The 15,261-nt window shown below is 44.4% G+C and overlaps 1 protein-coding gene across 2 annotated transcripts; it reads left to right on the top strand.

Annotated features, from left to right (window-relative positions):
- The first annotated feature begins 616 nt into the window (after positions 1–616).
- Positions 617–13,236, top strand: cercam (cerebral endothelial cell adhesion molecule). Of its 2 annotated transcripts, none has more exons than XM_052051566.1 (12): positions 617–726; positions 8,335–8,445; positions 8,547–8,664; positions 8,940–9,074; positions 9,160–9,364; positions 9,719–9,838; positions 9,933–10,009; positions 10,201–10,307; positions 10,524–10,656; positions 10,738–10,865; positions 11,245–11,448; positions 12,164–13,236. In XM_052051566.1, exons 2-12 carry the CDS (start codon positions 8,396–8,398, stop codon positions 12,396–12,398), a joined length of 1,512 nt encoding a protein of 503 aa, XP_051907526.1. In that variant the 5' UTR covers positions 617–726; positions 8,335–8,395; the 3' UTR covers positions 12,399–13,236. The 2 variants fall into 2 exon arrangements, with proteins under 2 accessions (XP_051907526.1, XP_051907525.1); XM_052051565.1 differs by lacking the exon at positions 617–726 and adding an exon at positions 6,808–7,277.
- The last annotated feature ends 2,025 nt before the right edge of the window (positions 13,237–15,261 follow it).

Below are 15,261 nucleotides of genomic sequence, written 5' to 3'. Positions count from 1 at the left end.
ATCCAGCACAGGATAGCACCCTGTGCTGGATGCAGAAAAATCGCCCTAGCATAACCGAGCCTGTGCTCTTTTATTGGTGTTCTTGATTTCTGCAGGGCTGATGTGGCTTGCCCCAAAAACTCGACGTTTGGTCTCATTTGCTCAAAGCAACAGAATCCTTGTGGCTTGTCGAAAAGCCTTTTGGGCGTGGGAGGGGGGGGGTCAGTTTATTTTAGTGCCGTTTTCTTATACTTGGAGCAACTCGGCATTATTATGTTTGCAAAGGCTCTTTTTGCACTAGAATGTGGAGGTGTACCTAATAAAGTGTCTCAGCGTTTTTTACGCTGCAGCATTTGTTTGAGTACAAACTTTCCCCCCCCCCCCCCTCCCCTGCATCCAACCCCTTCTTCTTCTTCTCTCCTCTCTCTTGTGTCTCTAATAAATCATCCTGACTGATCCCGCCCTGGGCGCAGGGGGTCCTCCTCTTTAAAGCTCAATCCAACCCCCTCCTCCTCCTCCTCCTCCTCCGCTTTTCATCTCTGTGAAGGAACCGAGTTAACCTCTGCTGATCCACGGGGCCCGAGCCCCTCTTCAGCTTCAGCCCGCCTCTCATTCATCCACCCCGGCGCTCATTCATTGCTCTTTTCTTGCAGGTTGCAAAAAGTGGTGAAAAGGAAACTTTGGCGTCCTCGCCTTCCTCGCTTTGCCCTTTTCATGGGCCGACTGGTCCCGAGGCGGGGAAACCCAGTAAGTCAAGAGACTTCCACTTTCACTCTCACCTTGACGCCCTCTTTGCCGCTCGGGTCTGAAGAGCTTTCGCCTCGTAGCGACGATAAATGTCGGCTTTTTTGCACACGGTAATTCCTAAGCATTTCGGTTTTATGTTTATGCGTGGTTTTAAGACCAAACTCATTCAAATACGAACCAGTATGAGGGCCACTTTGAACAAGATTAATCTCGCGAGAGAAAAAGTTGTATCTTTTGTGATAAAAAGGTGTATATTTTCGAGATTCAATTTATAATTTAGGAGAATAAAGTCAGACATTTTCTGGAGGAAAAAAGTGTCTGTGATAACTCATGGTAAAGTTATCATTTTATAGGCAATGAAGTTGTATATTTTTTAGATTAAAGTAGTTTAGAGAAAAAAAATACGTCTTTGAAATGACAACATGCAGATTTTTTAAAGGTGTACTCTTCCGAAAATAAAATGTACATTTTTAAGGGGAAAGTTGTATATTTTAAGGATTAAAATCATAAATTGGACAAGTTTAAATCTGGGCATTTTTTTAAAGACTAAAATGATAGTTTTATGAGAATTAAGCCTTATACTTTTGAAATAAAATAACTTTTTTTCCCCTAAAATTAAAGATGTATTCTTTTAAGAATAACATCATATTGTCACGATTAAAGACATATACCCTATTTTCGTGCCGTTTTTCCTGGCCAATGGAAGGTGGCTCACCTCATTCCCTTTAAATCCCGCGCAGGAGACTTGTGCACCATTATTGAGATTGGAAATAAAACTCACTGCAGAAGATTGAAGCGTGCAAAGCACATTTATAAGCAACTCCAAACAGACCTCCAACTCAGAAACCGTGTGGCTGCACCTGGATTAAACGCCTTAAAATGGCGGTACGCCGCCTGCGCCACAATTTAGACCTGCCACCATTTCAACTTTCCTTGTAACTTTATTGTCATAAAATGACACCTTTTAACCTTTTGCATGTTTATGTTTTGCCGTGCATATTTAGCTCAAATTAATGAGATGAAGAGAATCAAGCATCGTTGTCCAAATAGCTACAGTGACCAAGGAAATTTGAGGGCTCAGTATGGCGCCGTTGAATGAAGGCCATTTGGCTGACTGCCTTTTATGGCAACCGATGCTCTCGGTGGTGTATCGTGGCAGTGTGTGTGTGTGTGTATGCGTGTTCACACAGAAGCAGTAGGGGACAGTCATGCTCCACGCGGGGACCACTTGTGCCACTCCCCATTCACAAATCAATGTTTAACCCGCTGGCTAAAAGGCTTGGCGGGGTGGGCAGTCGGCAGGGAGGGTCGGCAAGCCACGCCGGTGAGGAATAGAAGGGAGACGGGGACAAAGGCCGCATGGGAATTCGTGGGCGAAACCTCCTCCGGTGAAGGCATCGCCAACCTGCTGCTAAGGATGAGGTTGTTCGAATACCCTGGCAGTCTGTGCGAAGGGTTTAATGGTCTCTCGGTACAGTGGATCAGTGGTTAGCACGGCTGCATCACAACCATGTACTGTTTCTTCCCCGCTGGACAATAATGAATCAATGAAAAAAAATTGACACATAAAAGTTACATTGAAATTATGAAAATGTCCTGTAGATCAAAAGTACAGGATAAAACAAATGTTTCAACTTTTTAAACCTTATTTTGGTATGGGTGATTGGAATACATTTTCTGAATGTGAATTTGATTTGAATTTAGTGATTCTTTCCCATACCACTGGTGATAATCGTACCTTGCTTTGAGGACCACTGACATAAAGCGACACTTTTGCTCTGCCACTTGTTGCTGGGCAGACTTCGTAGGACTTCAAACGTAACTGCTTATTAATGAGAAACAAAACAACATGGAGATTTGTACAACGACCTCACAATTAAATGCCTATGAATGAAATTTAAAAAAAAAAACAACAATTACTGGAAAGCAAGACAGCAGCACCTGCCAGTGTCTGCCAAATAAATCCGGGAAGAATCAGATCATGGCATAATGTCTCACATTAAAGGATTAAAAGTGACTCTTTCTTCCACCCTCGCCCCCCTCTCCCTGCCCTCTTCACGCCTCCAATAATCCACACCACACATAAAAACACACCTTCCTTCCCCCTCCCATTCGCATGCCATGACATTGGATGCACTGTTGCCTAGCAACCAGGGCGGATGGACAGCGTCATCCGTGGGAGTAGCAGGGGTAATGTAAAGCTGCTCCCGATACATCAAGTTTATATCTTCATCTGCATTTTATTTTAATTATGTTCATCTGTGCTACATGCATCATTTCAGGCCTTTGCATCACGAATCATACTCTGACCAGCTCGCTTCCAATTATTTTCAATGCATTTTTAATTCAATGAAAGTGCCATCGCCCAGTATATATAAAAAAAAAAGCTGAGTATATAAAAGGACGTTTCCCAAATATCTGAAAAATCAACCCATGGTCTCCACTCTAAAATGGGATGGGTGCTTACTGTCGGAAACCGTGCCCCGCTGAAAAATGGATCTTACTTTCTTTAGAAACGGTCTTGTGCCTACACACCCCTTACGTGTTTGAGCTCAAAAAGATAAACCCTTAAAGCCTCCAGTGGCTGGAATATATCCAACCGGTTGTCACGGGGCTTTCAGAGACACAAGAGCCACCAGCTAGCTTGCGCGCTAACAGGTTTCCAGAGTTCTTCTCGGTCGATAGAAGCGCGGTGGGCCCTCTTGGCGGCATCACCTGTCCGCTTGTGAATTCATGTAATTATGCCGAACTGTCCTGTAAATTGTGACATCTAGGAAAGATGCATTTTTTTCAGTGTAGGCACAGCTAGCTAGCTAGCTACGTAGTGGTAGAACTGGGCCAAGTAATAATAATTAAATGTCTCGCAATTCAACCAAATAACCACCGATGCAAATAAAAGCGCTCAATTTTTTATATCGTGCTACGAATGCATCACTGGCCACTGTTTTAGCCAAGTCCCCGACAAGAATTATGAAAACTCAAACTGTGAAAAGTAGTTCAATGTAGTAGTAGTTCAATTCAATCAACAGATTTTGCAATAAATGTCTGACTTCACTTTACAGGGACTTTAATATGAAACATTAAATCAGTGAATTGTGAGGGTGTGGGGGGGGGGGTCTGTTTGCATTTTTCACTTCCTCAAATTGCTTTTGGCTTGGCGCAGAGCACCGCAACATGAGCATCACGCTGTGACGCACATGACAAAATTGGACTCAAGTCCTCATGAACGGTGCACTCATACAGTATGTGACGCTTTGAATTGTGCAAACATGACACTACTGAGATGTATGGTGTCCGCGGGCCGTTGGGGAGTGGGTGTAGCCGTAGTAAGACAGAACGAGCGCTCTGTAGCTGCTGAGTAAGAGGGTACGTGACTCGGTTCAGACCCTGAGTGACAGCTATTGACCCGCCCCGGCCAAAAAGACGTCTCTGTGGGAGCGCTATTGATTATTGCCACAGCAATAAAGGTCCCGGAAGCTCGGGAGAATGTCATGGATCTCCGACGCCCATACGTAGCTGATCTGAACACACACAAGAGGCACATTTGAACCTATACAAAGAAGGTGTATTGGTTGCCGCTGTATGGCGAGCTGGTAAGGTCAGCCAAAATATACCACGAACATAAGCAGTTGCGTGCAAAAGTGGAGAGGGCGATGGCAGTGGTTGGGCGTTTCCGAGTTCCATTTTGGCAACCAAAAAGTTGAAAATATTAAGAGAAAAAATGTGATACATAAGATGTCATATTCAGAAAAAATATACAAATGAATTAATTTATTTATTAGGAAAAGAGACACACTGTTCTGAGAAAAGAATTCCTAAATATTCCATGAAAATACGTTTTTTTTTAAAATTTAATTTTCAAGAACTAAGTCTGACACTAGCGTGGGGAAATTGTATCGCTGTATAATAATCAAGTCGTCATATCTTTTGAAAATTCTATGAATATACCAATATCAAAGTTGTAATATTCTGAGGACATTTTGTGTTTAGGATTTCCCGACTTCTCATTTTGTTAAGCCATCTCAATCTGCAAATGGTGCGTTGTAATGTGTGTCATTTAGCCCTTTAAACATGTCAGGTGAGGTCAAGTGAGCCTGTATACGTTTTCTCTTGCCAAACAATGATGAATTTCTTTTTGTCTTGGATCCTTTCTCAAACGGTCCCCTTTTCCTTATGCCCCGAATTCACACACCCCCGCGCATAAACGCCAGCGCCACCCTTGACCTCGCTGTGAAAAGTTAGTGCACCCGAGGTTGAACTCTCCCAGCTGACTCGCAGCCGCCGAACGCTGGGAAAGTGGCCCCCTGACATACGTCTGCGTGTGTGATGGTGTGTGTGTGTGTGTGTGTGTGTGCGCGTGCATGCGTGCGCTGGTGTGTGAGTGTGGCGACACTCACGGTGTCATGAAAGGAAGAGTTTTGACCCTCAACCCCTGACCTGTCCACACAAACGACCCTTTCAATGCCCAACGCTGCTATTGTCGGCCATCGCTGCCCGCTTGTGCTTGGAGCCCGCTAAATCCAAATTCATTCTAAACAACAGTTTTATAAAAAAAGAATAATCTGGTATTCATATAGGATGACTGTCACTCCCATTCTTAATGTATATTTTTTTGAGTCCGGTGTTTGAGGAAATACATGGACATGGATTTTTTTTTTTTAAATCTCACTCGAAGTATTATGACATGAGTCCACATCGTGTTGATCATTTTAGAGCATGAGCATTAGGTGGTGTGAAGGCCTGCTTGGAATTTCTGTTTATTATTCGTATTTCAATGAGTGAATCATCTTTTTGGGGGGGTCTCAGCATGCTTGGAATCACAAAATAGCGCCCCTCTGACAGGAAGAACAAATTAGCCCTGCGCCGTTTTCACTAATCCCACAAAATTGGGTGGACATGCTGATTATAACAAGATCTCAAATCAGATTTCAGTCTCTTTGTGCTGCCATGTCAAATTTGATCTTTCCAAAGAAATCTCAAGGAACAATGCCTGAAATTGAACAGGAAGTTGGCCATTTTGGGTGAACTCCAGGGACTGGTACTTTGACAAACTCTTTGGAGGGAATTTGTCCAAATGAGCGACGGTTGGAATCAGTTATCCTACAAACAAGTCAGATATTTGACTTATTTTATCACCATTTTACTGTTGACTGAAGATGACATCACCGTGCCGAAGGGCTCGGGTAACGACCAATCATGGCTCACATGTTTTCTGGGTTTTGTCATGCACGTTCACAAACTGAGCCCTGAGGCACTGGGATGTCATTTTAGATCGACAGCAAGTGGCAAAATGGCTGCCCCTGAGCTGTATCAAAACAGCACCCTAGTTGGGAAACACTGGTTGAAATAGACTAGTGTAAATATACATGCACTTGTGCTCAGACGTTTATGTACCGGTAACCTGGCGGAATTTATAAGATCTGTAGTAATCAGGCAATATATTTGTAATGGGATTGAAATTAAACCACAAGGCAATTTAGAATAGCACAACCATTAAAGCAAACATAGCAATAAAGAAAATGAAGAGATAGTCCCAAAAAGGGCCACTGGTGTATTTCACAAATTATCCCTGGGTTTTACATTTATGAGCATTAAAAAAACGTTTGCATACGACTTATTTTGAACGAATAAATAGCACGTGGTTTTATTAGTTGTAGCTAAAAACAGAGAAGCTGAAATAAACGCATATAAATGTAATTTATGTCGTATAGGATATTACAGCAGGCACCCCGGGCCTTTTTTTTGGCCGTGTGACGTAATCTCTAAGAGTCGCATGTCGGGACCGGTTTAGTCTTAACTCACGTACGACATTTGTCACACAGCTCTGCAGTAATATGGAGCTTTTCCATTGGTCAAATGGCGCCCCTCAGTGGTCAATACTTGCAACTGTTAGCGCGATGTCTAACGTCACGTTAATGAACTGCAGCTTTTCCCCACAGTCGGATTTTGTTTCCACGTTGCGCCATTTAATTATTTTTAAACCAAAAACTCGGTCGACGCTAACATGGACTTTATATGATACCACAACATTGGTTTTATATTGTCACAAGAGAACGCTTTTATTACATGATACCTGTTTTTTAAAAACAAATCCCATCGTTTTGTGTCTTAATTTTGTGACATGGAATTAGTTGTTACATAGGCGGAAGTTGTAAAACGAGAAGAGGGGAAATGTTCTAACTTGTACTCTGGAAAAGGGAAAAGGGGGCTTGGAAACTTGGGAATGTCCTTTTTTTGTAACTTGGACTGCTGACGCGTCCGGCAGCTGCCTGTACTCCTCCTTCCTTCTTTCTTTCCAGAAGAAGACGAAGGAGAAGCGGCATATTCGGAGTTTGTTACGCCATGTTGCTGCGCTACCCGATTTATGTTTTTGTGGTCTTGCTGTCCCCGACCAAATGCTATTTCTCCGAGGAGAGATATCCCGAAGAGTCGAGAATGCAGCCTCCGACGGTGGTGGTCGCCATCATAGCCAGGAACGCTGCTCACTCGCTGCCTTACTACCTCGGAGCCCTGGAGAGGCTCGACTACCCGAAAAATCGCATCTCGGTGTGGTGGGTGAATCCGTTTTATATGAGCATAAAAGACACCAAGTCGCATTCTCCCAACACCTCCCGCAGCGAGCTCAACGTTTACACAAATCCGTCTGTTGGCTCCACTTTGTCAAACTTCGGTTCGACGCCCAATGTGGGGGTCATTCTTGATTTTTTGTTTTTGTTTGTAGAAATACCGTTTGGATTCGTGTTTGTTGTAAAGTTCATGTCTTTTGTGTTGTCATCGAAGCGCTTTAATGCATAAATCCCAAGGGAAGACACAAAACCACCAGTTTTCTTTTCAGTGTCGAATTTTCTGTTCATATTATACCGTGAGCAGCAGAGTACCGGGTATTCGTCTTGACACTATCGATAACGTGCACGTTCGGTTGACCGATGACTCTTGATTGGCGTGGTTCCGAATGAATGTCTGTGACTGACAACCAGCACAGATTGTACTCCATCTCTCGCCCAAAGTCAGGTGAGCTAGGCTCCAGCTCACCTTTGACCCAATTGAAGGGCCCACACTTTAAAAATGGAATGATGTGGGCCAGGCCTGGACAGCAGAGTAGTGGCGAGCATGTCTACCTCACAGTTCTGAGGTTTCCGTTGCGAGTCTTCCGTTGCTGTGTGGACTTTTCATGTATTGCCAGAGTCCATCTGTCCACGCAAATGTAAAACGCGTGGCACTGAGCTCATCGCTCAGCCATGAGCAAGCGTGAAAGAAGCTGAATTATCCGCTGGTTTTCGTGTGTGGTGTTCGATAGAAACCACAAGGAAGGAGTTGGAATTGCTGTGATGTTTTAACTTTTGTTTAAGTAGAATTGTCCGCAGCCCTGTGGCGAGAGCATTGTTTGATTTCTCTTTTGTGGAACCAGCTCGCAGTTTGTTTCATTGAAGTTGGAGTCTACATTGTGGCCAATAGTACAGATGTTGCTTTGGGTGATATGTCATTTTAGTTGCCTGAAATGTAAGAAATATTTTTTTTCAAACTGTCTCATGGCAATTATCAAATCCGTCAATGTGACACGAAATTGACCGCTTTTATTTTTCAACCTGCCTTTTGGGTGCTCCTCAGGGCAGCCACAGATCACAATGCAGATAACACCACAGCCGTGCTGAAAGAGTGGCTCACCATCATGCAGAAGTTCTACCACTACGTGGAGTGGAGACCCATGGAGCAGCCTGTGTAAGCCTTCATTTGGCACGTTCAATCATCTGTGTGTATGATATTTGTTTTTTTTTGTCCCCAGAAATGTGACTCTATATATATTCAATGCCCCATTTCAGGTCCTACGTCGGAGAGTTTGGACCAAAACACTGGCCGAACAGCAGATACGAGTATGTGATGAAGCTAAAGCAGGCAGCGCTCAACTTTGCTAGGAAACGCTGGGCTGACTACATCCTGGTACGGAATACAACTGCGCCTTTCAGGAGGGAACACACCTCCGCCAAGTTTGGGGGTAGTGCGGGGCCGGGGGGGGGTTAAAGATTTAAAAAACTCCTCTAAATGTGCCGCTCCCACAATTGCGGTCGACCAAACAAAAATAAGTATTAAATTCCCCATTGTCCACATCGGCAGAGGTTTGTATTGTATTGAGTTCTGGCCCCTTTTTTTTTTTAATTTTTCATTTTTACTATTCTCCAAACACAAGTTTGACTCAAATGTGATTTTTCTTTTAGTATGCAGACACCGACAACATCCTGACCAACCCCGACACCCTCAACCTGCTGATCGCTGAGAACAAGTCAGTCATAGCCCCCATGCTGGACTCTCAGGGAGCGTACTCCAACTACTGGTGTGGAATCACGCCACAGGTGAGGCGCAGCGTTACACTCATCGGAAAAGTTGACTTTTGTTTGACATTTTTGTTGACTTTTAAAAAAAAAATTTTTTTTTTAGGGCTATTATCGAAGGACAGCAGAGTATTTCCCCACCCGCCACCGCCACCGCTCGGGCTGCTTCCCCGTCCCAATGGTGCACTCTACCATGTTGCTGGACTTACGAAAGGCGGGAATGAAGAAACTGGCTTTCTACCCTCCTCACAAGGAGTACTCGTGGCCCTACGACGACATCATCGTCTTTGCCTTCTCCTGCCGAGCCGCAGGTGTGCTAACGTTTTGTGAAAATATTTGCCGTCTGACGTCTCTCAGCGGCTCATAACGCAGTTACATAACAAAACAAAAAAAGCTACAAAGTGCAGCGTCTTTTCCGTACATGGAATTGAATTACTAGCGGTGATCACTGGAGGTTTAGTGCTTCATTTTGTACTCGGTAATCGAGAGGAATAGTGCCACCGAGTAGCATCCTATTGATATTGATGGGAGTGAAAAAGACTTCTTGTATTTAATGAAATGCGTTGCTTATATTCTAAGCAACCAGACAGCGTTCGTATGTCCAAGTAAGTTGAATTTCTGGTTCTGTGGGGATCATCGCAGCATTCTTTGTCAATCGATTGCAGAAATTCAAATGTACTTATGCAACAAGGAGCGCTACGGCTACTTGAATCTCCCGGCCAAACCTCACCACACTCTGGAGGACGATCGCCTCAACTTTGTCCACGTCCACTTGGAGTCCATGAGTAAGCTCAAAATGGAATTCCTCGTTTGCCTTCTTCCTTCTTTTTCATTACCCCGTCTTTTTTTTTTTTTTTTCTGCGGTGGATTTTCCAACAGTTGACGGGCCTCCTATGAGACCTTCCCGATACGTCCACATGTTCCCCAAGCAGAGAGACCTCATGGGCTTCGATGAGGTAACCCCCCCTCCCCCACTCTGAGCTTGAAAAGTGAATAATTCTTCTCATTTGTTTAGTTGTGTCCTCCTTAAAAAAAAACGCATCACAAAATAAATATTTAATTAAATGCCAATTTTGAAAAAATAAAATAAAAAAAGTTGTTTTTTGGAGGGATGGAGGTGAATAAACATCCTCACTGTCTTCCTTAGATTTACCTGATTAATCTGCGCCGGCGGCCCGACCGCAGAGACAGGATGTTGTTCTCCCTGAACGAGCTGGAGGTCGACGTCAAGGTGGTCGACGCCGTGGATGGGAAGTGAGTACGCTCTCGAAAGAAGAAATCCCCCCCAAATCGATTTGAAGGATGGGCAGAGCAGTTAGCCCCGCCCCCTTCCCCTCCAGAATCAAAAGTGATTCGGTCCCTTCATCTGGTGCCATTTGCAATGATGAAATATTGTCACCTGGAATGTCGTTTTATCTGGAAAATATTTAAAATAATTCTATACCGTGCCGCATTTGTGTGCTTGCGCAGTGCACTGAACAGCAGCGACATCAAGATTCTGGGGGTGGACTTGCTACCGGGCTACTACGACCCGTTCTCGGGACGTACCCTCACCAAAGGGGAGGTGGGCTGCTTCCTCAGCCACTTCTACATCTGGAAGGAGGTCGGTAACATGAACGAGAACAAAAGCTTCGCCGAAATGTGAAGATTTTCGGTCATGCGCCCCCGTTGTTGTTCTCTCCAGATGGTGGACATGCAGCTGGACAAAGCCCTGGTGCTCGAAGACGACGTCCGCTTCCAGGCAAACTTTAAACGACGCGTTTTGAAACTGATGGAGGAGGTGGAGCAAGTGGAGCTGGACTGGGACTTCATGTGAGACATCTTTTTAGTACCTCTTTCCAAAGGCGTGAGGTTTTGTTTTGCTTGCTGTGCCGTTTTTTCTTAATTCGGAGCATGACAAACATTTCCTGGTGCTAAAAAGCATGTCTGCCTCACAAGCTTGCTCTTGGAATCTCCGGTTTCACATGTCCGCCCTGTGCTTTTGGTGTTCCGCAAACACCCGTTGCAAACGTGTGTTTGTTTCACAGATGTGGAGTTTAATCTGAATGGTTCTTTGTCTGCGATTAGCATAGAACGGGCTTCATGCCAGCCTGGGATGAGCGTGCAAACTGCACACAGGAAGTTCCGATTTAACCCCCACACCTTCGAAAGTGTTGACTTTTTCCCTTCTCGTCACTTTGCTTGGCCACAGATACTTCGGCAGGAAGCAGGTGAACCCCACTAAAGAGGAAGCGGTGGACGGCGTCCAGAACCTGGTGGTGGCCGACTATTCCTACTGGACCCTCTCGTACGCCATCTCCCAGCAGGGGGCCCAGAAGCTGCTGAACGCAGAGCCGCTTTCCAAGATGCTTCCCGTCGATGAATTCCTCCCCATCATGTACGACAAACATCCCAAGTACGTCTCCGGACTCATTTCGTTCCCTAACAACTCCGCCGTTGGTCTCTCTTCTGTTTTCTCATTTCAAGCATAAAATGGATGCCAGCGGTTCCTCTTACGTACGTGCGTGTCATGTGTTCCGCGATGGATTGTTATTCAATTATTTTGAGGGCGAATTTGTGGCCGCACGTCGTCGGACAGGAATTCACAAAGAATCTGGAACGAATCATGGAGCTCATCTGATATTCACTCGTATGCGTGTTTCTAGCATTCCCAGTGGGAGCTGCCTTCTTTTCCTCCTGACCCGTGTAAAATGTTTGCACATGTTGTCATTGTGTTCTTCGTCGCTCACGTTTTTTTTTTCTTTTCTGTACTTTCCTGCGATCCCAATCAGTCATCGATCCCTGAAAAGCCTCTCTGTTGCCGCATAGTTGGCCGTACCGCAGCAGCGAATGAGATGCGTAAAACACACAGGATGAAAATTTTTGAGAGGCCAGCACACCAGAAGGCTTGGCCGTGTCCGCGCTCTCCGACATGTGTGGAAAAATGGATTGTGGCCAACACTTCTGGGATTCTAATTCAACGCGCTTCACTTATCCGCTAAGAACTGAACAATGACTACACAGCACTTTGGAGTTCCAGATTTGGCCATTGCGTTCTTGAAAGTAGTATGACAACTTTATGTCATGGGGATTCATATTTCCGTCCCTTTTGTCTCTCTCCCCCCTCCCAGCGAGGACTACAAGTCCCACTTCCCCAACAGGAACTTACAATCCTTCAGCACGCGCCCGCTCCTGGTGCAACCCTGCCACTACGCCGGCGACCCCCAGTGGGTGAGCGACACCGAGACGTCCACGCTGTGGGACGACGACACCGTGCGCACCGACTGGAGGGGCTCCCACAAGACACTGAAAGGCGGCGTACCGCCACCCGAGATGCTGTCGGCCTCCTACAGGGACGAGCTTTAGAAGCGGCGGCAGGCGAGAAAGAGAGGTGAATGTCGTCGGGGCAAGAAGTGTTTTCGCACAATCCCCACAGTGTGTCGCGCGGACCAACCTAAAGGTGGGATTTCCTGCAGAGCGCACTGCATAGCGATGTCATGACGCGGCAGGACGGTGGGTGGGGTTACTGCATTTTTTAGTTTTTCAGGGACCGCTTTTATTACGACTTGCACAACAAAAAAAAATTTTTTTTTTACAGAGAAAAGACATTTTTAACATTCTGAATGTGTCATTGTGACAAACTATTCATTTGTTTGCTCATGAACAAATGTACCTCATCAGTGAACTCAGTAGACATTTCATTAGGTACACCTACACAATCTGAGAGACAATGAAAAAAAAACCAAATAAGAATCGACCGTTACAAGATAATTATGGGGGGGGTTGTTTTGTTTTGACACTGCAGGACAGTGCAGGGGTGTCAAATTTTTAGGCCATGTCATAGTTTGCCAAAAATCACGTTCTACTACCTACGCTAGGGTGTCGTTGGGTTCATAACAGTATTGTAAGGTTACAAACTGCTTATCTGTTGTGTATACAAACATTTCAAATGAATCGTCATCGGTTTAAATCTTTTCAACAGCACTAAGTTGTGTTCTTCTTTGGATATTTCAGATATACGTGACCGCAAAAGTAACGGCGTGAATTGTTGTGCCGTGAAAACAATGATGATGGCGTTGGTTATTACTTGGGCTCTCACTAAAGGGTGCAGGACAGTGCCAGGAATGTTTTTTTTTACTGTGCGACATTTTTCTTTTTGTTGTTTACATATACAGGATATAAACATGGCTAGCCACAAGCTGAACTGCACTGTGTTTGTTTACAGACCACATGTGTGGCTAGAGTGCAAGATGGTTGCACTTCCTGTCTCTTACGTAATATGTTCTGTGTGTGGGAAGCCTAGTCATTTCCCCAACATGTTGCATAATTGCACCTGCGTTTGATTTTTGATGACGCATAAATTGTTTTGAACTGAAGTCGAGGGGAAAAAGTGGGCAAAATGTGTGAGTGGTGCCGCATCTTGCCCACGGGCTTCACGTTTCACACCCATGGTAAAGATGCAGCATCATAATCAGACGTGTTTCCGTTATTACCCCTCTCATGTACCTAAATAACCAAACTCAGAATGTAAGCTTTAATTTGCTTCCTGTTGCACGACTGGCCTGCTTCTCAGGTTCATCTCGACGGAGTTACAATTGAAGTAACCAATTTATCTTGATGCTCCAACATCGATTTTAAAGACAATCACGGCAATCACGGCTCAATGCAACCAGCAGTTGCATTACTGATTTGTTCATCTCGAAATGCTTTCATGTCTTAATTTATTTCTTGTCTCGCAACTTTCCCCCTCCCACTTGTCAGTGTCTTTTGAGCCTCGTGCATTTTTATTTTTTTTTGTAAATACGTGCTCTAAAGAAAGCAACAACTGTATCATAAATAATTGGAATTAAAACATTCTCATTGTATGACTGCAACTTGATGCTCGAGTACTTGGACAGGTATTTCAAAGTTACCCGCAATGACACACATTTCCACTAGATGGCGCGTTCCCTTAAAAAATCTGTACATGTATGGTTTTGTGAACCGACTTGCATGTTGCATAACCCTAAAGAGTGTACACGTGTATTTTGCGAGGGGATGACTCAGTCACTCCTATTAATGATCAACTGAAGGCAACACGCCGAATCATGTCCCCATTTTTTTTTTTGTAAGACTCAGTGATACTTACATTCAACCTTGTGCAGGTTGTATCCATCTGTGCATTTCTCCCCCGAGCAGTAGCCCAGCTGCACATACAGCCGTTGGTGTCATTTGCATGACCTAGATTCATCTGGAACAGGGATACCACCACAAATTAAACGAAATTACATATACTGTATACATATATTTTGCTCAGATTTCTCTGTAACAATGTTACTCACCAATATGTTTTACACATTGCGGAGAGGGGCGGCCTTATTATTTTTCTTTTAAATGATGCACTGTTTGTAAGGAACGTTCAATTAACAGCTGACTATGTGCCCCCGTGCCTTGACGGTATTTCTTTATTTCTCCGAACAGGGACTAGAGATATTAACCCATTTTTACTACATGAATCCCCTGCAAAATCGAGATTCACTATTTAAAAACACAATTACATTTTTTTTCCTTTGTGGTCTATGAGTTGAGATATGGATAAGTTTGTGGTCTTCTTTCAATACCTTAAATTGCCACAAGGTGGCACCAAAGCTAAATCAAATAGGCGTAAAATGATACCTACTGTATCTACAGTCCAAAGAGGCGAACTGTTTCGGGAAGGAGCTAAGTTTAGCCTGAGTTCTGAGCGGGATAATTTACAAGAGACGCTTCACGACGTCCGTATACACGCTTGTGTAAGCCTGGAAGTCATTGGGGTTTTTTTTTTTAGGGCATCAGTGTAAGATAGCTCCATGAGTGAAAAAGAAAAATTTCCATTGCATCGTTAGAATTGATAATCTACCTAACTCAAATGTCCACATTTTTAGTTTCTTGTTTCTCACTCCGTGCACACTTCATATACAATAGTCCAGATTAGATACTGTTATCCAAGACCACGGCTCGGATTTGAAGAAGGTACTGTTCAAAGGTTCCCCAGGTTAATTTTCACACTGTTTACACGAAAGCGCAAATGCAGGCAAAAGATTGTGAGATTCCACCGCTGTTGTCCCGTTACCTTGCTCAAGGCTGCGCGAACAGGAAAGAGCCACTTTCTGCAGGAGGCTTCCTAAAGTCGGCTCCCCATTGGCTGCTGGCCTGGAAGTGGCGTTTCAGAACGGACAGGCCCTCCGAGCCGGCTTTTACTACGGTCACA

This window comes from Hippocampus zosterae, chromosome 18 (assembly GCF_025434085.1).
Source record: "Hippocampus zosterae strain Florida chromosome 18, ASM2543408v3, whole genome shotgun sequence".
Taxonomy (NCBI): domain Eukaryota; kingdom Metazoa; phylum Chordata; class Actinopteri; order Syngnathiformes; family Syngnathidae; genus Hippocampus; species Hippocampus zosterae.
Note: the sequence above shows the minus strand (reverse complement) of the source record. Positions and strands in the feature narration are given on the sequence as shown.